At 44.9% G+C, this 25,177-nt stretch overlaps 1 protein-coding gene across 1 annotated transcript in view; it reads right to left on the bottom strand.

The window, feature by feature from the left end:
- Positions 1-25,177, bottom strand: part of adcy2b (adenylate cyclase 2b (brain)) — a 796,633-nt gene that overhangs the window by 264,762 nt on the left and 506,694 nt on the right. Inside the window, exons 8-9 of the mRNA XM_070879907.1 lie at positions 20,206-20,364; positions 15,175-15,307 (exon numbers count right to left, since the gene is read on the bottom strand). Coding sequence (XP_070736008.1) covers positions 15,175-15,307; positions 20,206-20,364 — 292 coding nt within the window. The remainder of the gene's footprint in view (positions 1-15,174; positions 15,308-20,205; positions 20,365-25,177) is intronic.

Below are 25,177 nucleotides of genomic sequence, written 5' to 3'. Positions count from 1 at the left end.
TATTAAGGAAGGGGTAACAGGGCACTTAGAAAATCCTAACATGATTAGGCAGAGTCAACATGGGTTTATGAAAGGGAAATCATGTTTAACAAATGTGTTAGAGTTTTTGAGGTTGTAACTCGCAGGGTAGATAAAGGGGAAGCAGTGGATGTGGTATATTTGGACTTCCAAAAAGCTTTCGATAAGGTGCTACATAAAAGGTTATTACTCAAGACAGGAGCTCATGGGTTGGAGCAATTAGTTAGCATGGATAGAGAATTGTTAATGGACAGAAAACAAAGAGTAGGGATAAACAGGTCATTTTCAGGTTGGCAGGCTGTAACTAATGGGGTGTCGCAAGGATCAGTGCTGGGGCCTCAGCTATTTACAAACTATATTAATGAGAGATGAAGGGGCCAAGTGTAATGTATCCAAGTTTGCTGATGATACAAAGCTAGGTGGGAAAGTCAGCTGTGAGGAGTATGCAAAGAGCCTGCAAAGGGATATAGGTTAAGTGAGTGGGCAATAAGGTGGCAGATGGAGTATAATGTGGGGAAATGTGAGGTTATTCACTTTAGTTGGAAGAATAGAAAAACTGAATATTTTTTAAATGGTGAGAAACTATTAAATGTTAGTGTTCAGAGAGATTTAGGTTTCCTTATATAGGAAACAGAGAGTTAGTGTACAGGTACAGCAAGCAATTAGGAAGGCAAATTACATGTTGGCCTTTATTGCAAGGAGGTTGGTGTACAAGAATAAGGAAGTCTTGCTACAGTTGTATAGGGCTTTGGTGAGACCAAACCTGGAGTACTGTGCACAGTGGTGGTCTCCTTATTTGAGGATGGATATACTTGCTTTAGAGGCAGTGCAACGAAGGTTCACTAGATTGATCCCTGGGATGAGAGGGTTGTCCTATGAAGAGAGATTGAGTAGATTGGGTCTATATTTGCTGCAGTTTAGAAAAATGAGAGGTGCTCTCATTGAAATATATAAGATTCTGAGGGGGATTCACAGGGTAGATGCTGAGAGTTTTTTTCCCTGGCTGGAGAGTCTAGAACTAGAGGGCATAGAAGTTGCAGAGGTGCTGGCCACAATCTTCCAAATCCTCCTTGAATTGAATTGAAATTATACATCCTTGTTCAAAAAAGGGGAGAAGGTTAACCTGCCAAATACAGGCCGGTCAGTTTAACATCAGAGGTGGGGAGGCAGATTATCAAAGCTGTTTATAAAGCATATAGGATCCTGAGCTTTATAAATAGAGTACAAATGCCAGGACATTAGATTAAATCTATATAAGACACTAGTTCGGCCTGAGTTGGAGCACTGTGTGCAATTCTGGGCACCACACTTTTGGAAGGATATGAAGGATTTGGAGAGGGTACAGAATAGATTTACAAGAATGGTTCCATGGATGAGGGAAAACAGTTATGTGGATAGACTAGAGAAGCTGAGGTTGTTCTCCTTGGAGCAAAGAAGGCAAAGAGGAAATTTTGTAGGTGTTAAAATCATGAATCCATTCCCTGGATTCTGGTGCGGTCCCAGCAGATTGGAAACCCGCAAATATAACGCCTCTATTTAAAAAAAGGCAGACAAAAAGCAGGAAACTATAAACCAGTTAGCCTGACATCTGTCGTTGGGAATATGCTGGAGTCCATTATTAAGGAAGCAGTAGCAGGACATTTGGAAAAGCATGATTCAATCAAGCCGAGTCAGCATGGTTTTATGAAAGGGAAATCATGTTTAACAAATTTGCTGAATTTTTTTGAGGATGTAATGAGCAGAGTGGATAAGGGGGAACCAGTGGATGTGGTGTATTTGGATTTCCAGAAGGCATTCGATAAAGTGCCACATAAGAGGTTACTGCACAAGATAAAAGTTCACGGGATTGGGGCTAATATATTAGCATGGATAGAGGATTGGCCATCTAACAGAAAACAGAGTCGGGATAAATGGGTCATTTTCCGGTAGGCAAACAGGACTAGTGGGGTGCCGCAGTGATCGGTGCTGGGTCCGCAACTATTTATAGTCGATATTAATGACTTGGATGAAGGGACCGGGTATAATGTAGCCAAGTTTGCTGATGATACAAAGATGGGCGGGAAAGCAAATTGTAAGGAGGACTCAAAAAATCTGCAAAGGGATATAGACAGGCTAAGTGAGTGGGCAAAAATTTGGCAGATGGAGTATAATGTGGGAAAATGTGAGGTTATCCACTTTAGCAGAAATAATAGAAAAGAAAATGATAATTTAAATGGAAAAACATTGCAAAGTGCTGCAGTACAGAGAGACCTGGGGGGTCCTTCTGCATGAAACACAAAAAGTTAATATGCAGGTACAGCAAGTAATCAGGAAGGCAAATGGAATGTTGGCCTTTATTGCAAGAGGGATAGAGTATAAAAGCAGAAAAGTCCTGCTACAACTGTACAGGGTATTGGTGAGGCCACACCTGGAGTACTGCTTACAGTTTTGGTCTCCATATTTAAGGAAGGGTATAGTTGTATTGGAGGCTGTTTAGAGAAGGTTCACTAGGTTGATTCTGGAGATGAGGGGGCTGACTTATGAGAATAGGTTGAGTAGATTGGGCCTATACATATTGGAGTTCAGAAGAATGAGAGATGATCTTATTGAAACTTATAAGATAATGAGGGGGCTCGACAAGATGGATTCAGAGAGCATATTCCCATTTAAAACTGAGATGAGGAGAAATTTCTTCTCTCAGAGGGTTGTAAATCTATGGAATTCTCTGCCCCAGAGAGCTGTGGAGGCTGGGTCATTGAATATATTTAAGGCGGAGAGAGACAGATTTTTGAACGGGTAAAGGGTTATGGGGAGCGGGTAGTGAAGTGGAACTGAGTCCATGATCAGATCAGCCATGATCTTATTGAATGGCAGTGCAGGCTCAAGGGGCCAAATGGCCTACTCTTGCTCCTATTTCTTATGTTCTTATGAAGGGTTTAGTTAGATTAAATAAAGAGAAACTGTTTCCAATGGCTAAAGGGTCGATACTGAGAGGGCACAAACTTAAGGGGCTGGATTTTCGGCTCATTTGCGCCTCGGTTAGCGCCCTGGTGGTGAACTAGTAATGCTGGCTTCGGGTGTTATGCCGGCCATGCAGAATTTACCGCCAAGGCAGAAGATTCAGCTATAGGTTGGCGCCGGCGCAAATAATTACCGCCCCGCCCTCCGTTTTTAGTGTGATGATGATGTCAATCATCATGCAATGCTGCACTTGTGCCCTGGATGAAACATTTGGCCTTAACGCCTCATTTAACGCCTGCCCCAGGAAATGCCTGAAAAACACTGTGCCGCAGGCGGTATTGCCAGCATTTTTAAATGGAGCCATGAGGATCCTACATCGCAGGTAATATTGACGACAACGGTTGCGCACATAATGCTGTGTGAAGCTCCAACTTGCAAACCTCACTTGTATCTACCATTACAGTGCCCTTACAACTTCAGTGAGAGAATTTAATGGGGGCATTACTAGTTCACCAGCATATCAGTAGTAAAGGATCCCATTGAAATGAGTGATCATAGCATGATTGAATTTCAAATTCAGATGGAGGGTGAGAAAGTTGGATCTCTAACCAGCGTACTAAGCTTAAATAAAGGAGACTATGAAGGTATGAGGGCAGAGTTGGCTAATGTGGACTGGGAAAATAGATTAAAGTGTAGGACGGTTGATGAACAGTGGTGTACATTTAAGGAGATATTTCACAACTCTCAAGAAAAATATATTCCAGTGAGGAGGAAAGGGTGTAAAAGAAAATATAGCCATCCGTGGCTAACTAAAGAAATAAAGGACGGTATCCAATTAAAAACAAGGGCCACTGTACAGCAAAATTCTAAAAGGACAAAGGGCGTTAAAAGAACAAGCCTGAAGGCTTTGTGTCTTAATGCAAGGAGTATCTGTAATAAGGTGGATGAATTAACTGTGCAAATAGATGTTAACAAATATGATGTGATTGGGATTACAGAGACGTGGTTCCAGGATGATCAGGGCTGGGAACTCAATATCCAGGGGTATTCAACATTCAGGAAGGATAGAATAAAAGGAAAAAGAGGTGGGGTAGCATTGCTAGTTAAAGAGGAGATTAATGCAATAGTTAGGAAGGACATTAGCTTGGATGATGTGGAATCTATATGGGTAGAGCTGCAGAACACCAAAGGGCAAAAAGCGTTAGTGGGAGTTGTGTACAGACCTCCATACAGTAATAGTGATGTTGGGGAGGGCATCAAACAGGAAATTAGGGGTGCATGCAATAAAGGTGCAGCAGTTATAATGGCTGACTTTAATATGCATATAGATTGGGCTAACCAAACTGGAAGCAATACGGTGGAGGAGGATTTCCTGGAGTGCATAAGGGATGGTTTTTTAGACCAATATGTCGAGGAACCAACTAGGGGGGAGGCCATCTTAGACTGGGTGTTGTGTAATGAGAGAGGATTAATTAGCAATCTCGTTGTGCGAGGCCCCTTGGGGAAGAGTGACCATAATATGGTGGAATTCTGCATTAGGATGGAGAATGAAACAGTTAATTCAGAGACCATGGTCCAGAACTTAAAGAAGGCTAACTTTGAAGGTATGAGGCATGAATTGGCTAGGATAGATTGGCGAATGATACTTAAGGGGTTGACTGTGGATGGGCAATGGCAGACATTTAGGGACTGCATGGATGAACTACAACAACTGTACATTCCTGTCTGGCGTAAAAATAAAAAAGGGAAGGTGGCTCAACCGTGGCTATCAAGGGAAATCAGGGATAGTATTAAAGCCAAGGAAGTGGCATACAAATTGGCCAGAAATAGCAGTGAACCCAGGGACTGGGAGAAATTTAGAACTCAGCAGAGGAGGACAAAGGGTTTGATTAGGGCAGGGAAAATGGAGTACGAGAAGAAGCTTGCAGGGAACATTAAGACGGATTGCAAAAGTTTCTATAGGTATGTAAAGAGAAAAAGGTTAGTAAAGACAAACGTAGGTCCCCTGCAGTCAGAATCAGGGGAAGTCATAACGGGGAACAAAGAAATGGCAGACCAATTGAACAAGTACTTTGGTTTGGTATTCACTAAGGAGGACACAAACAACCTTCCGGATATAAAAGGGGTCAGAGGATCTAGTAAGAAGGAGGAACTGAGGGAAATCTTTATTAGTCGGGAAATTGTGTTGGGGAAATTAATGGGATTGAAGGCCGATAAATTCCCAGGGCCTGATGGACTGCATCCCAGAGTACTTAAGGAGGTGGCCTTGGAAATAGCGGATGCATTGACAATCATTTTCCAACATTCCATTGACTCTGGATCAGTTCCTATCGAGTGGAGGGTAGCCAATGTAACCCCACTTTTTAAAAAAGGAGGGAGAGAGAAAACAGGGAATTATAGACCGGTCAGCCTGACCTCAGTAGTGGGTAAAATGATGGAATCAATTATTAAGGATGTCATAGCAGCACATTTGGAAAGAGGTGACATGATAGGTCCAAGTCAGCATGGATTTGTGAAAGGGAAATCATGCTTGACAAATCTTTTGGAATTTTTTGAGGATGTTTCCAGTAGAGTGGACAAGGGAGAACCAGTTGATGTGGTATATTTGGACTTTCAGAAGGCTTTCGACAAGGTCCCACACAAGAGATTAATGTGCAAAGTTAAAGCACATGGGATTGGGGGTAGTGTGCTGACATGGATTGAGAACTGGTTGTCAGACAGGAAGCAAAGAGTAGGAGTAAATGGGTACTTTTCAGAATGGCAGGCAGTGACTAGTGGGGTACCGCAAGGTTCTGTGCTGGGGCCCCAGCTGTTTACACTGTACATTAATGATTTAGACGAGGGGATTAAATGTAGTATCTCCAAATTTGCGGATGACACTAAGTTGGGTGGCAGTGTGAGCTGCGAGGAGGATGCTATGAGGCTGCAGAGTGACTTGGATAGGTTAGGTGAGTGGGCAAATGCATGGCAGATGAAGTATAATGTGGATAAATGTGAGGTTATCCACTTTGGTGGTAAAAACAGAGAGACAGACTATTATCTGAATGGTGACAGATTAGGAAAAGGGGAGGTGCAACGAGACCTGGGTGTCATGGTACGTCAGTCATTGAAGGTTGGCATGCAGGTACAGCAGACGGTTAAGAAAGCAAATGGCATGTTGGCCTTCATAGCGAGGGGATTTGAGTACAGGAGCAGGGAGGTGTTGCTACAGTTGTACAGGGCCTTGGTGAGGCCACACCTGGAGTATTGTGTACAGTTTTGGTCTCCTAACTTGAGGAAGGACATTCTTGCTATTGAGGGAGTGCAGCGAAGGTTCACCAGACTGATTCCCGGGATGGCGGGACTGACCTATCAAGAAAGACTGGATCAACTGGGCTTGTATTCACTGGAGTTCAGAAGAATGAGAGGGGACCTTAGAGAAACGTTTAAAATTCTGATAGGTTCAGACAGGTTAGATGCAGGAAGAATGTTCCCAATGTTGGGGAAGTCCAGAACCAGGGGTCACAGTCTAAGGATAAGGGGTAAGCCATTTAGGACTGAGATGAGGAGAAACTTCTTCACCCAGAGAGTGGTGAACCTGTGGAATTCTCTACCACAGAAAGTAGTTGAGGCCAATTCACTAAATATATTCAAAAAGGAGTTAGATGAAGTCCTTACTACTAGGGGGATCAAGGGTAATGGCGAGAAAGCAGGAATGGGTTACTGAAGTTGCATGTTCAGCCATGAACTCATTGAAAGGCAGTGCAGGCTAGAAGGGCCGAATGGCCTACTCCTGCACCTATTTTCTATGTTTCTATGTTTCTGTACAAAGTGGCTAAAGCTAGTGGGAGGATAGAAGATTGGGAAGCATTTAAAAGCCAGCAAAGAATGACTAAAAAAATGATTAAGAAAGGGAAGATAGACTATGAAAAGTAACTAGCACGAAATATAAAAACAGATCGCAAGAGTTTCTATAGGTATATAAAAAGGAAAAGAGTGGCTAGAGTAAACGTTGGTCCCTTAGAGGACGAGACCGGGGAATTAGTAATGGAGAACATGGAGATGGCAGAAACTTTGAACAAATATTTTGTATCAGTCTTTATGGTAGAGGACACTAACAATATTCCAACAGTGGATAGTCAAGGGGCTAAAGAGGGGAGGAACTTAACACAATCACAATCACAGAGGTGGTACTCAGTAAGATATTGGGACTAAAGGCAAATAAATCCCCTGGACCTGATGGCTTGCATCCTCGGGTCTTAAGAGAAGTAACGGCAGGGATAGTGGATGCATTGGTTGTAATTTAACAAAATTCCCTGGATTCTGGGGAGGTCCCAGCAGATTGGAAAACTGCAAATGTAATGCCCCTATGTAAAAAAGGAGCCAGACAAAAACCAGGAAACTATAGACCAGTTAGCCTAACATCTGTGGTTGGGAAAATGTTGGAGTCCCTTATTAAAGAAGCAGTAGCAGGACATTTGGAAAAGCATAATTCGGTCAGCAAGAGTCAGCATGGATTTATGAAGGGGAAGTCATGTTTGACAAATTTGCTGGAATTCTTTGAGGATGTAACGAACCGGATGGATAAAGGAGAACCAGTGGATGTGGTGTATTTGGACTTCCAGAAGGCATTTGACAAGGTGCCACATACAAGGTTACTGCACAAGATAAAAGTTCATGGAATTGGGGGTAATATATTAGTATGGATAAAGGATTGGCTAATAAATAGAAAACAGAGGGTCGGGATAAATGGTTCATTCTCGGGTTGGCAATCAGTAACTAGTGGGGTGCCACAGGGATCAGTGCTGGGAGCCCAACTATTTACAATCTATATTAACGACTTGGAAGAAGAGACCGAGTGTAATGTAGCCAAGTTTGCTGATGATACAAAGATGGGAGGAAAAGCAATGTGAGAGGATGACACCAAAAATCTGCAAAAGGACATCGACAGGCTAAGTGAGTGGGCAAAAAATTGGCAGATGGAGTATAATGTTGGAAAGTGTGAGGTCATGCACTTTGGCAGAAAAAAATCAAAGACCAAGTTATTATTTAAATGGAGAAAGATTGCAAAGTGCTGCAGTACAGCGGGACCTGGGAGTATTTGTGCATGAAACACAAAAGAATAGTAAGCAGGTACAGCAAGTGATCAGGAAGGCCAATGGTATCTTAGCCTTTATTGCAAAGGGGATGGAGTATAAAAGCAGGAAAGTCTTGCTACAGTTATACAAGGCATTGGTGAGGCAACACCTGGAATACCTCGTGCAGTTTTGATTTCCATATTTACGAAAGGATATAATTGCTTTGGAGGCAGTTCAGAGAAGGTTCACTAGATTGATTCCAGAGATGAGGGGGTTGACTTATGAGGAAAGATTGAGCAGGTTGGGCCTCTACTCATTGGAATTCAGAAGATTGAGAGGTGATCTTATCAAAAGATTATGCGCAGGTGGATGCAGAGAGAATGTTTCCACTAGGGGAGACTAGAACATGGGGGCATAATCTTAGAATAAGGGGCCGCCCATTTAAAACTGAGATGAGGAGAAATTTCTTTTCTCAGAGGGATCTGTGGAATTCGCTGCCTCAGAGAGTTGTGGAAGCTGGGACATTGAATAAATTTAAGACAGAGATAAACAGTTTCTTAACCGATAAGGGAATAAAAGGTTATGGGAGAGGGCAGGAAAGTGGACCCGAGTCCATGATCGGATCAGCCAAGTTCGTATTAAATGGTGGAGCTGGCTCGAGGGGCCTTATGGCCTACTCTTGCTCCTACTTCTTATGTTCTTATGTTCTTATGTTCTTATCATGCTCGATGCTATTGTCAAGCTGGAGGAAGGACTCTTGGTTATGTCAGCCCATGGATGATGAAAGGCTGAAGACGTCCAGGAAGGAGGGCTTACCCCCCATGGGTTTACATGCACAAACGCTCAGACCTCCACCTCTCTGAGGAGCAGTGTGTGAGAAGGCTGCATTTCCGAAAGGAAGGGCTGACAAAGATATGCCATCTCCTACAGGCCGATTCCCGCACCGCTCTGGAGGCAGCCTTCAATACGCCCCTCAACAGGTTTCCAAATTCAGTGTGGTGTTGTGCATGTTGCACAGCTTGGCCCTCATGAGGGGCCAGGCATTGCCAGTGGGGATTGCATGCCCACCGCAGAAGGAGGAGGATGACAAAGAAGAGCATGGCGAGGCCCTCATTGGATAGCCACCCCATCCATGGGGGAAGCAGCGTGGAGATGCTGCCGGACCAACACTCGTACGTCACCAGCTCATAATGGACCGGCTCTCCTAAATGGAGGAAACTGAGGGATGGAGCTAATACTGGACATTCGATGTGCCCCCATAAAGGCACATCTCCGGTGAATGTTGGAATGATGCACAAGACACTAATGGCAAATGATGAGTCATAAATGTTACCGCAACAAAGTCACAAAAACACCCCACCAAAATAAAACCATACAATATGCAACATTATGTTGCAGGGCATTAAACAACAATGAAACTTCTTTACCGCTGCAAGATTCGGCTCGGGCGCACAAAGTCCATTGTGTTATGCCTGATTTAACGCCAGTGCTCCTCCAACTTACATTTTCGCTGAAACTTTCAGTTGGAGGAGCAAACTATTTTCAGGCGTTAATTTTAACACCCCGCCGGGATTAACGCCCCTAAATCCAAAAAAACAAAATCCAGCCCAAGATGATAAGGAAAAGAACCAGAGGTGACATGAGAAAACACTTTTTTATGCAACACGCAGTTGGGATTTGGGATGCACTGCCTTATAGGGTGGTGGATACAGATTCAATAGTCACATTCAAAAGGGAATTGGATACATACTTGAAGGAGAAAAAAAATTGCACGGATATGGGGAAAGAGCGGGGGAGTGAGACTAACTGCATTGCTCTTCAATGGGCCGAATGGCCTCCTTCTGTGCTGTACTATTTTATGATTTATTTTTCTATCTCCTTGGGATATTCCAGCACAAGGGGGATTTCAAGTAGAGCTCCCATGACTGGGATCAAGTGGTTTAAGCAGAACCCTTGACGTCAGAAGCAAGGCCTTGTCCATTTGCAACACCACTCCCTGCCACGTCACCAACTTTAAATAACTCTAGAAAGCTCTAAACAGTTGCACAAACTTACACAGAGCAAATAGAAATCACAAACCAAGTCACCTGCAAGTTGTTGATGATCCCTTTAAATACCATTGGTGGGGGTCCCTCATGCAGCTGAACGCACGTTCTGCTCTGCGTGATTTGGAGAGGCTATGCAGTCGAGCACGACTTCCAAAATAGCAGGTCGTGCATCAAATCAGTGTTGCGTGCTGATTTATGTTACGATCTGATTCATTAGCATTCTTCTGGGCAATGGGCGTGCTACCAACCTGCCCAAAATTGCGACCCGTGCCGGAAGTCGGCGGAAACGAGGTGGCTGCCATTTTGCTAACAGCCAGTGCTAAAGTGCAAAAGTTCACAGCTTAAGCCTTAGAATTAGTTAAGTGGGCTAGGTTTCTATTGGAGAAAGAGAGTGCACTTTCTATATTGGGAAAACACAACTTCCACATTAAAGATTTCTCAGTTGGTTGGACTGTCGACTTTTATACACTTTGATGGGCTTGCATATGTGTCAGACAAAACACTTTAACATTTATATTTTTGAGGCAAAGCAGTAGAAAACATAATATACAATGAAAATCTCTAGAAAGAAAAATAAAATGCAAACTAAACTGTAATTATTAAATGCACTTGATTAAAATATTTGAAAATTAAACTGATTCCCATGGTACAAATGAAAATTCAAAGTTGCGTGACTATAATATTTTCAGACAGGGTACATTTGAAAAGATAATGCATTGTGCAGCTAAATGTAGAAACAGATGAATAAATAATAAAGTGGATTCCTATTCTTCAGAGTCATTCAATTCCCCAGACATATTTTCTTATCAAACCAACTTTTCCATTTAAATGGAATGCAACCTCTCTCAGCTTCTCCTGTAATCTTTGCATGTTCCAGGGAACTTGCTGTAATTGCCCACTAGTTCCGCAAGAAAAAGAGCTGAAAAAGTTAGGGCTGTTGCATTGAGGAGTAAGTTGGTTTATAATGGCATGATAAATGATAATTACTGCTGAACAACCTCTCGGGCCCTGAAAAATTAATTTTCCCTTCATCCCATCTGTATGTCCCAATCTTTGTTTTGCTTTCTGTACATCATTTAAATCTAATTTATATTTCTTGCTTTATACTTCCTGGTTTGGACTCTGCATGTCTCAGATGAGGCAAACTTCATAGCTACATTATTAACTGTAAGGATACGTGCAACCACCTCTTGTATAAGGACAGCTCTGCCAGTGGTAGATAGTCACCAACTCCACTGCCACCGTTAACCTTTAATTATATTAGAGCCTTTCAGGACTTTGGCTGTAAAGCATTTGGGACATCCAATGAAGTACAGCCAGTGTAGCCACTGTTGTAATGTAGGAAACATGGCAGCCAATTTGCACACAGCAAGGTCTCACAAACTGCAATGAGATAAATGACCAAATAACATGTTTTTAATTATGTTGGTTGAGGGAGAACTTCCCTGCTGTTCTTCCAATAGTGCAGAGGGATCTCACTACAAAAGAACCAATTTTCCGTGCACTCTGTTCACTGCTCAGCCATTATTACTTCTCAAATATCTGCTGCTGCTTATTAACATCAAATTTTAGACTTTCATTAAAATGTTTCAAACCCAAATAATGTTGTTCGAAAACTAACTAACAATGAAAAGTATAACAACTGCACAATATAGAGCAAACAGGTTGTAAATACACTCCCCATACCTCAATTCTCAAGATATAATTTGAGGCATACTGTCTTGTAGTCATCAAAGTATGTGGCTAGAATGGAGACACTGGGCCGTCATGTCATGCTCCTGTTGCTATTTAGTGAGAAAGGAGGTGAAAGTGTTGTGATACTGACTCTCTGCATCAACTGTTTAATAAATTTGTGGCCAACACATTGATACTGCAGATGATCCATATTCTAGCATGGAAGGAGGCAGGGGCATAAAGGTTAACGGCGGTGGTAGTGATGGTGACTATCTACTGCTGGCAGAGCTGTCCTTATGCAAGAGGTGATTGTACGTATCCCTACAGCTATGCAATTAGCCTAATGCTGACCCAGAGCCTTTGGAGGCAGTCGTCATCAGTCATTGCTTGGTAGGTATTCCATGACCAGATATGGTTGGTGGCAAAACAGGAGGTATAGGAAGTCTAACTTTGGTAATTGGCCTCCTTGATTTTCCCTTTTTCACCTTGTACCACTTCAACTTTAAAAGCATTCCTTGTCATTATTCTAAATTGTACTGCAAATCGGCATATTGTCACTCCGAGGTGGAGTAAACATTTGTATTTTCATGTCCACTGTTCCTTTGCTAGATTCCTGTTCTGCTGAACTTTTGTATCTGTTTCAAGACTGACTGACTTGTAATTATATACCGCCTTTCACAACCTTGGACTTCCCAAATGCTTTACAGCCAATGAAGTACAGCCAGTGTAGACACTGTTGTAATGTAGGAAATGTGGCAGCCATTTTGCGTACAGCAAGGTCCCACAAACCGCAATGAGATAAATGACCAGATAACAGGCTCAATTTTCTCCAGTGATTTGCACCATTTTTTTTTGAGCAGGCTGCTTTTTTTGGCCTACGTTAAAAAACCACAGTTTCCCAATCAATTTGCACCAGTGTAACTCAGTTAGTTACGATTTTTTTTAGGTACGTTTTTTTTTTAGCCAGAGGTGGCGTAACCTGCCACCCGCGCCAATTCTGGCTATTTAGGCAAGTTTGGCCAGCTGAGAGTTACTCCAGTTCTGCTTAGGCCAGCACGTGTGGCCTCTGCAGAAAAACCTTCTGGAGAGTTAAAGAAATCGGCGCAGGTAAGGAAATCGACGCTGGTAAGTGTAGCAGATGCCCGGACAGTAGCAGCAGGAAAGGTAAGAGGGGGAGAGAGAGGTCAGGGGTTGGGGGGGGCTGGGGAGAGAGAGGTGGGGGAGAGAGAGGGGGTGGGAGAAGCCTTTCGGGTGTCGTTAGGTGCGGAGACCGGGAGGGAGGAGGCTATTCGGCCTGGGATAGGGGCAGGGGAGCAGACTGGTAAGGTACTTGGGGCCAGGGTCAGGCGGGGGAGTGGACCGGCAAGCCCTTTGGCAGGGCTAGGGGCGGGGGAGTAGACCGGCAAGGTACTCATGACTGGGGGTGGGGGGGGGAGCTGGAGCTGGAGCTGAACTGGCACTGGCAAGGGGCTCAGGGAGGGCTAGGCAAACAGACCACCAAGCCCTTCGGTCAGGGCTAGGGCAAGCGAGCGGACCGGCAAGGCACTCAGGGCCAGCGTCGGGCAGGGGTGCGGATCGGCACGCCCTTCGGCCAGGGCTAGGGGCGGGGGACCGGGACTGGCAAGGCACTCGGGGCTGGGGCGGGTGGGAGATGCTGGAGCTGGAGCTGGAGCTAGAGCTGGAGCTGGAGCTGGAGCCGGAGCAGGAGCCGGAGCTGGAGCTGGAGCTGGAGCTGGACTGGCACCAGCAAGGGGCTCGGGGCGTGCTAGGCAAACAGACCGGCAAGCCCTTCGGCCAGGGCTGGGGGTGAAGGTAGCAGGACCCCGGCTTTAATAATTGGAGGTAAGTTACTGCAATATATTTTAATGTGTTTTTAAGTTGGTGCAATGTGTTTTTAAATTGATGCAATGTGTTTTAATATGTTGCGAGCTGGCTGTATCTTTCACTTTGCTGCCTCACCTCGCATTGTGTCCCTGGTTACCACCGCAGATCAAGGCTCCACCCCCCAAAAATAAAGGACAGGTTAGGCCATGCCAAAATGAAGAAATCCAATGGGGAAAATTAGAACATTTTTTTTTGGCGTACTTGGGCCCCCCAAAAATGGGCGTAACTCTTCAAGTACGCCAAAAAAAAAGCTTTGGGGGAAATTGAGCCCAATATGCTTTTAATGATGTTGGTGGAGGGAGAAATTCCCTGCTCTTCTTCCAATAGGGCAGATGGGATCTCGGTTTAATGTCTCATCCGTAAGACCACACCTCTGACAGTGAAGCACTTCCTCAGTACTGCAGCGGTGTGTCAGCCTACATTTTGTGCTCAAGCCTCTGGAGTGGAACTTCAACTCACATCCTTCTGATTTAGAGGCAAGAGTTCGACCACTGAGCCACAGCTATAATTCAATTACAATTCAGCTGTATTTTGTTCATACATAAAAGGGGGTGAAATTCACCAGCACCCCGTTTGGGGGCGGTAACTGACTCGGGGTGAGACATCCTGCACCCGGCGCGGAAGACCCGCCCCGGCCGTGAAATTGCAGTTACTGCCTCTCACAGGAAGTGTATCTCAATGTCGCGTGCTGCACTTACTTTTGGGGCAGGTTTGGGGGCGCTTCTCAAGCACGTTCGTCAGTGCGACACTGCTACTCTACGTAGCACTGATGCATTTTAATGCCCTTCCCCTTCCGTTAAAGGGGAGGATTGCTGCACACTCTGCTGGGCCTCTGATGGCCTCCACTGGGCTACCAGGGCAGTGTGGTGCCAAGGCTGCAGCCCGACACCCAAATGATTGCAAGATGGCAGGCTGGACCACGCCAAGGAAAAACAGAAAGGGCCGACCAGTGAGTCAGTCAGAAAAAAACATGGCATTGCACAGCGCTCCTGATCTCCCTTTTAACTTCCTTCCCGGGAGCGGAGGTTGGCCCGGTGGGCAACCCATGAGGCTGGCGCTGACACCGCTGGCAGCAGCCTTGAGGGGCACTGGCCAATTTCAGCCATGTGGCGGAAAGGGGTCGCCGCGTGTCAGGCCCCCGCTAACTCCCACACAATATCGCAGGAGCTGGAAGCACAGTTTTGCACCCCGTTAGTGCACCCTGGTGGCACTAACGTTGGTGCAAAACAGGGCAATATCAGCCCCAAACTTTCTGAACATCTCCTGAAACAAAAAAAACTGCAAAAAACAAAAGCCAAAAATGAGAAAAAAGGAGAGAAAAACAACACATTTTTTAAACCAGAAGTGAAAAGCCACTTAAAAAAAAACATTGGCCCAGATTTTCTGGGGGCTTATGACCACACACTGGAATGTCAGCCTAGATTTTTGTACTCAAGTCTCTGGAGTGAACACACATTGCCAGAGATTGGTGGTCATGTGTGGTCCAATGTTTGGATGCAGCCAATTTAAAGAATTATACCATAAAGAGAGGAGGATAACCAATTAACACTTACATTTGGGTTAATCACTAAGTGGGTCCTGATGTTGTGCTCCTTCAGATAGGGGTCTCTGATATGTCCATTACCATCTTCCACTTTATAAGCTCCATTCAAATGTTCCAGTGTGACAGAAGTGATATGCACACGACTAGCATGGTCAAAAATAAGATAAAGTTGCAAAATATAAGAGTAAGATTGCATAGTACTGTGGAAAGTAAATGTTAACAATCACAGACTTACAAAATGACCGTAAGGTAGTTCAAACTTAGCTTCTCGACATACACGGATTACAGCCATTAATCTTTACAAATAGGTGCTCATTGCCCCAGTCACCCATGTAAGAATGCCACAAAACTAAGTGATAATGAAGATATTAAGTAGCTAAAGCTCAAGTTTATAATCAGAATTATTACTGATAGCTGAGGCCTGGAAGTTACAGGGGAGAAATTGCCCTGCGCCCCGATTGTGGGCTGTAACCTGCTCGGGGAGGTACTACCTGCATCCGGTGCATAAGTCCCATCCCAGCAGTTGAATTGGCCTTACCGCCCCTGAGAGAAAATCGAGTGCAATCTCGTGCGTTCCACTTCTTCTTAGGGCAGGTCCAGCAGCGCTAATGGGGCATGATCAGCAGCACTACACGGATGCTCCGCGTAGAGCTAATGCATTTCAACGCCCCTCCCTTTCGTTTAAAGGGAAGGAGTGCTGCGCACTCTGCAAAGCCTCTGATGGCCTCCACCTTTTTTTCCTCTCTATCTACTCTGTCCGGACTCATGACGATTTTGAACACCTCTATCAAATCTCCTCTCAACCTTCTCTGCTCTAAGGAGAACAACCCCAGCTTCTCTAGTCTATCTACATAACTGAAGTCTCTCATCACTGGAACCATTTTTGTAAATCTGTTCTGTACCCTCTCTAAGGTCTTCATAACTTTCCACATTGCTTCTTTCCCATCCTGTGCACAACACATCTTCAGTGGAAGTGGGTGAGTGCAGGCTGCATATAAAGCTCCATGAAAAATGAGTGAGTGCTAAACCTGCATCAAAAGATGCATGCTAAATCCACACTTTTAAACAGACCTTTCTTATTAGCATAGCATTGGCCAAAATAACCCCCTTATTATTCTAAAAGGCTTTGCATGAAAAATTACTTCCAAGTTCCCACTTTAAGCTTCTACTACTAACCCCAAATGTTTGTCCCCTTGTTACTGATTCAACAACAAATGGAAATAATCTTTCACTGCTTACATTTCCCAAACACTTTCATAATTTTGAACATGCTGATCAGATTATTTCTTAACTGTTTCTACTCCAGTGAATGCAGCTGAACTTTTCAAACCTCCCCCATCACTGCGTGTCATATCCGTTCAGCCCTGACAGACCTGACATCTGAGAAAGTAGCGTGGCAGCGGGTTGACATAGGGGTCCCAACCTGCTGGCAGAATTTTCTTTTCCCACCCGACCCATCGCTGTGCCCTCGAAAAATCTTGGCCTCCCTGTTTCAGTGCCACACCTACATGGCTGCTGCAACATGACTGGCATTGTGACAAGGGAAAAATGTTGCTTCTTGTGTGCTCAAGAGCTAAAACCATCTATGGGAACAGCTGTATCTTTAGTTAAATAGTTATATGGGTTCCACAATTAATATAGCACAATTTTATGATGAACCATTAATCAGATAATTGGGTACAAGGGAATATTTTAGTAATGCAATATTTGACAGGAAAATAATAAATAATAACAAGCAAGTGTCCTAATTGAGCTGTATTCAATCTCACTACTTTTTCTTAACGATATATTCAAATGACAACTTTTAAAAGTTTTATGGGGGCTGTGATTGGTAGGCTGCTGATTCTTCCTCAAAATATTACTGCAGTCTCGCACAACCTGTAGATGTGAAATGGACTGGCTGAATCCATTCGGGCGGTGTAATAGAGCTCTGCCTAGTGGACTACTGCTCCACTTAGTGGACTACTGTGGTAATGCAACTGCTGATGTAAAAGGGTCATGTGGCAAAGTTACATGATGACAAGGTTTCTGTGTAAGAACCATCTTGTAGAGTGTGTTTGTTAGTGATGTCCTAAGAATATATCACAGGCGGAATATTTGGCTGTGACTTTGGGGGGAATTTTAACCCCCATAAATTTTGGGTGCTGGGTCAGGTGGGAAGTAAAAATGTAAAAAATCTCGAACTACAATCCAACCTACATCTAACTTCTGATTTTAACAGAAGCAGGCAGGGGGGGGGGGGGGGGGGGGGGGGGCGGTGGCAGGGAACAAACCAGATCCCAGGAGGTGTGTCGTTCATTTAAATCTTTTAATGAGGCTACATGCCTCAGATTTCTTTCACAGGTTTCAGCTTTAATGCTGGCCAGCCAGGATTCCCGGGCCTCAGGAAGCCCAGCAGCTAAAGGGAGGCGAGGATTGCTGTATGGAAGGCAAGTGCTTTTCCAGCATTGCTTGTGGGCCAGAAGGAGCAGAAGTGTTCCTTCCCGGCTGCCCGAGCAAACCTGTTAACTTCCCCAATGATTGGACCCCCACTCCCCGTAATCTGAAGCCCTCCCAACGTCCTCCACAGCCCCAATTTCCTCCAGGCCTCCCTCCATGCCCCCCCTCCCCCACCCCCTCACGAGCTTCTCCCCTTGTCCCTCGATCTCTTCGGCTCCTTGCCTGATCTTCTCCCCTCCATCCCTGATCTCTCCGGATGCTCCCATTGACGGCCTTCCAACCCCCGAAGCCAGGGAACGGAGTACAAAAATGGTAATCATGTCCTGCTATTAACTTCGGCAGCACCTGAGGGAAACCCGGTCTTCCATGTATCCTGACTGCAAAAATGCCGCCCCCCCCCACTCTCTGCCTCCCCGTTAATGTCGAGGCCTTTGAAAGGTACATTTTAAAAGTCATATCCTCTGAAACCAAGTGCAATGCCAAACTTTGGATTTTCTAGATTGATTCAGGCCCCTGAGTAAAAGTATGCTGATTTTCCTTTTTGTAGTGCCTAATCAGTCTCACCGATTCTTAGATTGTACTTTTTAAAACTGTTCATTCTAATTCAATTACAGGAAATTACAAATCTCAGGATCACAATTAATTTTTCAAAATGATAGTCAATTCCGAAACCTGAAAAAAGTGGAGAATACGATACCTTTCCTTATTAAGAATCTTTGATCCCGATATTTACTGGGTGGCTGTGAGGGAGTGGGGGGCAGCTTTGCATTCAGGTCCTGCTATTAAATTCGGCAGGACCCGATTAACATTTTTTTATCTGTGGTTCCTGGCCGCAGCCAGCCAGAATGAGAGTCTGGCTGGCTGTTGGTCATATAGGCCTGCGGCACCAGGCTGCATCCACAGAGCAGAGAGATCAGGGGGTTTAAGATTTTTAACATTTTGACACCTCATCTGACCCAAACTCACCTGTTTTTGAGGGTTAAAATGTCCCGCTTTGAATCACATTTTAAATCAATGTGAAGAGTGCATTTATTTCAAATTGAACAGTTTTTACTGCAACTAAGGTTGTCATTGTCTTTTTCATTTCATCAGACTATCAGTCAAAAATATTGGCCCCAATATTTACAGGGAAGGTGCGGGGCGACCAAGAACAGCTGAAGAACCCAGCAAGGCCGTGGATGCGGAGTTCTTGTTGGACTTAACAGCAATACCTCATTACCATCTTTTTGTCCTCTTTTCTGCCTGGGAGCTGGAAAAATTGACAGGTTGGGCAGTGGCTGGGAAAGAAAACCAGATGCAGGAGGCCGCAACCAAGGACCCTTGGGGACAGTCCCCGGCAATCGGGAGGGAGGAGAGTGAGGTCATCGGGGTTGGGGATGGGAGATCGGCGGTCATGCTAGGACAGAGGAAAGGCAGGAGGGAGGTCGAAGGCTTCCTTGCGAGGCCAGGAGAGTGCTGGAAAAGGAGCCGACAGTTCCTGTCTGGTTTCCCAACCCCTGGGAAACCTGTGCAGCAGCAGTGAATTTTAAATCAGGCTTCCAATTGCACCTTGAGAGCTCAATTTAAATATGTTAATGTAGTGTCATTTCTCCATGTCGGGACATTCGGACAGCCTGAAATCCGCCACCGTAAAAAAGGTGGCAGGTGCGTAGGCTATTTGTTGGGGACGTGTTCCCCGTGTTTATATCTTTAAGCCTCCACCACCCCCCACCGCCTTGGTGAGGAGGCAGTGAGAGGGTGACGGTTAATATCAAGGTCACTGTGTCAGCTCCTGATATAGTGAAACTCCTATAAAATTATATTTTGTTTTGTATTACAAACTTTATAATAAAAGTAGTATATTCTAAACTGACAATGTACACTTGCCTAAAATGTAGAAAGAGAATAAATTTTGCATCACAAATATAATAACTTATTAAACATTAATTACATGGTGTCAAACATTTCAATTATTTAGACTTAGAAAGTCTTTGAATTACCAAATTACTCAAGTATGAGGCAACCCACATGTAAGGTGACCTGCCAAAATTCCACTAAAAAAGAACTATGACCCTTGTATAAGACCAGAGTCAACACAGCTTCTATTCAACAAAATGTCACCTACATGTTGGCTGGTGTACACAAATGTAATTTCTCTCATCTTTTTCTTTACGCCTATTAACTGGTCCTCCACTTTTCCAGTGCAGTAATATGTCTGCCAATTTCAGTACTGGCTTCTGCTGCTGAATTTAAATCTTCCCTCACTGTATCTGTCTGATGCTTTCAATTTTAAACCAGCAGCAGGAGTCTCGATTGAAGTTGGTAGCCGAGAGAAAAAATTGCCATTAATATTGCAACATTGAAGGAGGAGCGTAGAATAACAAGTGACAGCAACAGTTGATCAGAATGCAGAGGCACTGCACTGTTGCTGGGTCTACAATTTTTGAAGAAATTGTTCCACTAGGAGGGAAATCAGTCAGGATGCAAACCATGTGCAGGATATCAACCTTGTATAAGACAACCTTGGTTGCTACTTTTCATCCCAAGTAGACATATGGAAATATATATGGTATTTTAAAATTTCAAACATAAAAAATAGTGGTGCACTTGGAAACTTTCTTACCCTGGGACACCTCCAGCTTCCAAGTGATTTGCAAGAGTAACATCATGTGACCAGACATCATATTGCCATTTCTGTAATCCAATGACTCCACAAAGAACATTCCCAGAATGTACTCCGACACGCATGTTTATATCAACTCCTGTGGCATCCCTTACCTTCCTTAAAAATAAAAGATGAAGATGAATATGAGTAACTTTTATTTTAGAACGAGAACAAATTGAAAAATAACTCCCAACTATCCATTACAGATTTCTAGTGCTGAAAGTTCCTTTCCGAGATATTAGGCAGACGTGTGGTTAATTTTCATTTCCATTGCCAGGAGCAAAATGGGAGGTAGTGGATCGGCCGCCCATTTTTACACCGTGTGTATACCAGTTCACACTGACATATCTCCCACCACCCCACCCCACCGGCCATCATTTATCTGTGGGCCAACTTGGCGAACCAGCCAGATGATTTGGGGAGCTGCATTGGAGTGCCATCCACAGCTTGCCAGTGTTATGCAGATGAGCCCAAAAAGTTAATTGTAAGCGAGTCTTTGGCCTCCATCTTCAAGAGCGTGTCCCAGGTGCACAATCCACTTTGCTCCAGTTTTTGGTGCGGGATTCATTTCCTAGCCAATATGTTCCTCAACTAAATATAACAGCCGCGAAATTTGGCTCCTTAGCGCCCATTGTTTTAGCGCTACGAGTGCTATTTTAGCTCCAAAAGGTGTCCGCAGCGTGCTTGTACACTTCTGGTGCGAGTCACGTTGCACGCCATCTTGGTGAGAGTGTTAGCACCTGCACAATGAGCGTCCATGGGAAGTATGTAGAGGGCAGATCATGCCGTTAATCAGCGTGCAATGCTGATTCAATGCCAGCACTGTCATTTTGGAGCTATATGCTCCAGCTAATTCACACAGCTATTTAAAGGGATCATCAAATGTTTTCAGGTTCGTTTCTGGTTGATTTTTATTGGCTGTTGCTACAACTGCATACGTGTTTGGTGCTTTCTAGAGTTCTTTAAAGTTGCTAAAGAGGATGGGGAGTGCTTTGAGAGGTGCTGAATGCCTTTAACCTGATTTCAAAGCTTCTGCACAAACAAGTTGCTCCCAGACATGAGTAAACTTGTGGGAATTCCGCTTGGAATACAGCATGACCTGGAGAATGAAAAGAGGGTAGGCAGAGCAGGACAAGCTGCTGGCAGGGAAAGGAGTAGGGGGAAGAAGGGCTCACAGCAGGAGGCCATAACAGCCCAGGGTGTTAAGGGAGCAATTCACATACCTGAACCTTAGCGAGGAACAGTGTGTGAGGTGTCTGTGTTTCAGTAAGGATGTCCTCAATGAAATCTGCCACATGCTGCAGCCACAACTGCAACCTCAGAGCAGGATGAATAGCACATTGCCAGTGGCTGTGAAGGTGACAGTGGCCATGAACTTTTATGTGCAGGCTCCTTCCAGGCTGGAGCAGGAGATATTTGCAAGTTTGCCATCCACTGTTGCATAAGGGAGGTTACTGAGGCTCTGTATTCCAAGAGAGGTGAATACATTTCATTCCCTCTTGCCAGAGAGAAATAGGCAGAGTGAGCACATGGCTTTGCGAGGATTTCAAGCCTTCCGCATGGCGCAGGGTGCCATTGACTACATGCATATCGCTTTGTGGGCACTGCATGCCAACTCTGAGATTTATTATAACAAAAGGGATTCCACTCCTTCAATGTCCAGCTGATGTGTGACCATATGCAGCAAATTATGCAGGTCAATGCCCGGTATCCTGGAAGCAGTCCATTCTGTGGCATTCCACTGTGCCATCAGCATTTAAGCCACCAGGACAAACCAAGTGACTCCTGGGCAACAAGGGCTATCCATTGACAACATGGCTCATGGCATCGGTGTGCACACGTGGGCAGCATGTATACAATGAAAGCCATGGTGCCACACAAAATGTGACAGAGCACACCATTGGCATGCTAAAACAATGCTTCCAATGCCTGGATCATTCAAGAGAAGCCCTGCGGTACTCAGCAGGACAGGTGTCAAGATTTGTGATGGTCTCCTGCATGCTGCACAATCTTGCTATCAAGAGGGCACAGCCCTCGTCACCAGCTGTACATCGAGCTGCTGAGGAGAAGGAGGAGCAGAAGCAGGAAGAGAAGGAGGAGGAGGAAGAGAAAGTGAAGAGGCAAACTAGACAGCCCCTGTCTGGCTGGGGTCTCTGTGAATGATTTATCCAAATGCGATACCAGTAAATGCAATCCAAATTTCCCATTCACCAACAGTCCCACACCTTACCTTCCCTCTGTTACTGGCCATCACAGCATCCGCTTGGCTACAATAAAAATAAAAGCCAACATAAATTAAACATTCCAAACCAAATTTATAAAACTAACCATGCCATATTGCATACAAACATCAACGAATCATCCTTGTGCATTCCCTGAGTTTTATTTTCTTCGTTCCTGGAATATGAGCTTTGCTAGCAAGGCCAGCATTTATTGCCCATCTCTAATTGCCCTCGAGAAGGTGATGGTGAGCTGCTGCCATAAACCGTTGCAGTCTTTGTGGTGAAGGTACTCCCACAGTGCTATTAGGGAGGGAGTTCCAGGATTTTGACCCAGCAACAATAAAGGAACAGCGATATATTTCCAAGTCAGGATTGTGTAACTTGGAGGGGAACTTGCAGGTGATGGTGCTCCCTTGCATCTGCTGTCCTTGTCCTTCTAGGTGGTAGAGGTCGCGCGTTTGGAAGATACTGCCGAAGAAGTCTTGGCGAGTTGCTGTAAAGCATCTTGTAGATGGTACACACTGCAGCCATGATGCGCTAGTGGTGGAGGGAGTGACTGTTTATGGTGATGGATGTAGTACCAATCAAGTGGGCTGTTTTGTCTTGGAGGGTGTCAAGTTTCTAGAATGTTGTTGGAGCTGCATTCGTCCAGGCAAGTGGAAAGTATTTCATCACACTCGTGACTTGTGCCTTGTAGATGGTGGAAAGATTTTGGTGAGTGAGGGGAGGAGACACTCACCTCAGAATACCCAGCCTCTGACCTGCTCTTGTAGCCACAGTATTTATGTGCTGGTCCAGTTAAGTTTCTGGTCAATGGTGACCCCAGGATGTTGATGGTGGGGGATTCGGCTATGGTAATGCCATTGAATGTCAAGGGACAGTGGTTAAACTCGCGCTTGTTGGAGATAATCATTGCCTGGCAACTTTGTGGTGCGAATGTTACTTGCCACATCAGCCCAAGCCTGAATGTTGTCCAGGTCTTGCTGCATTTAGGCATGGACTGCTTCATTATCTGAGGAGTTGCGAATGGAACTGAAACATGTGCAATCATCAGCGAACATCCCCAATTCTGATGATGGAGGGAAAGTCATTGGTGAAGCAGCTGAAGATGCTTGGGCCTAGGATACTCCCCTAAGGAAATCCTTCAGTGATGTCCTTGAGCTGGGATGATTGACCTCCAACAACCACAACCATCTTCCTTTGTGCGAGGTATGACTCCAGCCAGTGCAGAATTTTACGTTAATTCCCATTGACTTCAATTTTACTAGGGCTCCTTGATGCCACACTCCGTCAAATGCTGCCTTGATGTCAAGGGCACTTCAGCTCTGGAATTCAGCTCTTTTGTCCATGTTTGGACGAAGGCTTTAATGAGGTCTGCAGCCAAGTGGTCGGTTATTGGTGAGTAAGTACCGCTTAATAGCACTGTCGATGACACCTTGCATCACTTTGCTGATGATTAAGAGTAGACTGATGAGGTGATAATTGGCTGGATTGGATTTGTCCTGCATTTTGTAGACAAGACATACCTGGGCAGTTGTCCACATTGTCGGGTAGATGCCAATGTTGTAACTGTATAGGAGCAACTGGGCTAGAGGCACACCAGTTCTGGAGTACAAGCCTTCAGCACGACAGCCAAGATGTTGTCAGGGCCCATAGCCTTTGCTGTATCCAGTGCGCTCAGCTGTTTCTTGATATCACATGGAGTGAATCAAATTGGCTGAAGACTGGCTTCTGTGATGGTGGTGACATCAGGCGGAGGCCAATATGGATCATCCACTCGGCACAACTGACTGGAGATGGTTGCAAACACTTCATCCATGTCTTTTGCAATTGCATACTGGGCTCCATCATCATTCTGGAAAGAAATATTCATTGAGCCTCCTCCTCCCGTTAGTTGTTTAATTGTCCACCTCCATTCACGACTGGATGTGGCAGGACTGCAGGACTTTGATCTGATCTGTTGATTGTGGGATCGCTTAGCTCTGTTTATAGCATGCTGCTTCCGCGGATGGGAAGCTCGACTTCACAACCTCATGGAGCTGGAGGACGTAGTGCTGGAGATAATTGCATGGGCCGTCATTGAGTCTATGGCGAGCTGCAAAGTTGAAAGCATTGCTCATGATGACATTATGCTCATACCTAATTCTTCTCACGTCCCACTTGCCCCTCATCCCACAATCTCTTCTCATTTACAAGCTGCTGATGGTGTAAGCCTGCACATTTTGCTTTCCCTGCTCCCCTCACGACAACTCGGCCCTTGTTCCTTTCGCCTTTCAGATACCCAAGGAGTCCCACCAGCTAGCCTGTCCCCGAAGTTATGAGGACGAGAGTGAAGGAGATGAAGAGGCACTGTCACTCGGTCTGACACTTCCAGACACCAGCTCAGAAAATGGCAGTGTGAACTTTAGAGGGTAGTATAGAAGTGGGATCTGTGAGTCACAGGGCACAAGTGGGCTACAGTCAGGCCAGGGGGAAAGGCTAGCTCGGGTGCCGGTGAGTTTGCGCATGTGTTTTGCTGCACAGGACTCAGATGATGACCTCGATGGGGTGGCCTTCAGAAGAAGGGTGATGGGCATGCACACAGAAATTCTTCATGCAATGACAAGCCTGTTGTCAGTGTCAAGAGTATGGAGGAGTCTGACTCCAACATTGCATGGGGTTTTGCATGGAGCCAGGAGCCCATGATTTCCAGGATGGAAATGACATTA

This window comes from Pristiophorus japonicus, chromosome 5 (genome assembly GCF_044704955.1).
Source record: "Pristiophorus japonicus isolate sPriJap1 chromosome 5, sPriJap1.hap1, whole genome shotgun sequence".
Lineage (NCBI taxonomy): Eukaryota > Metazoa > Chordata > Chondrichthyes > Pristiophoridae > Pristiophorus > Pristiophorus japonicus.
This window is presented reverse-complemented; position numbering and strand designations above follow the sequence as displayed.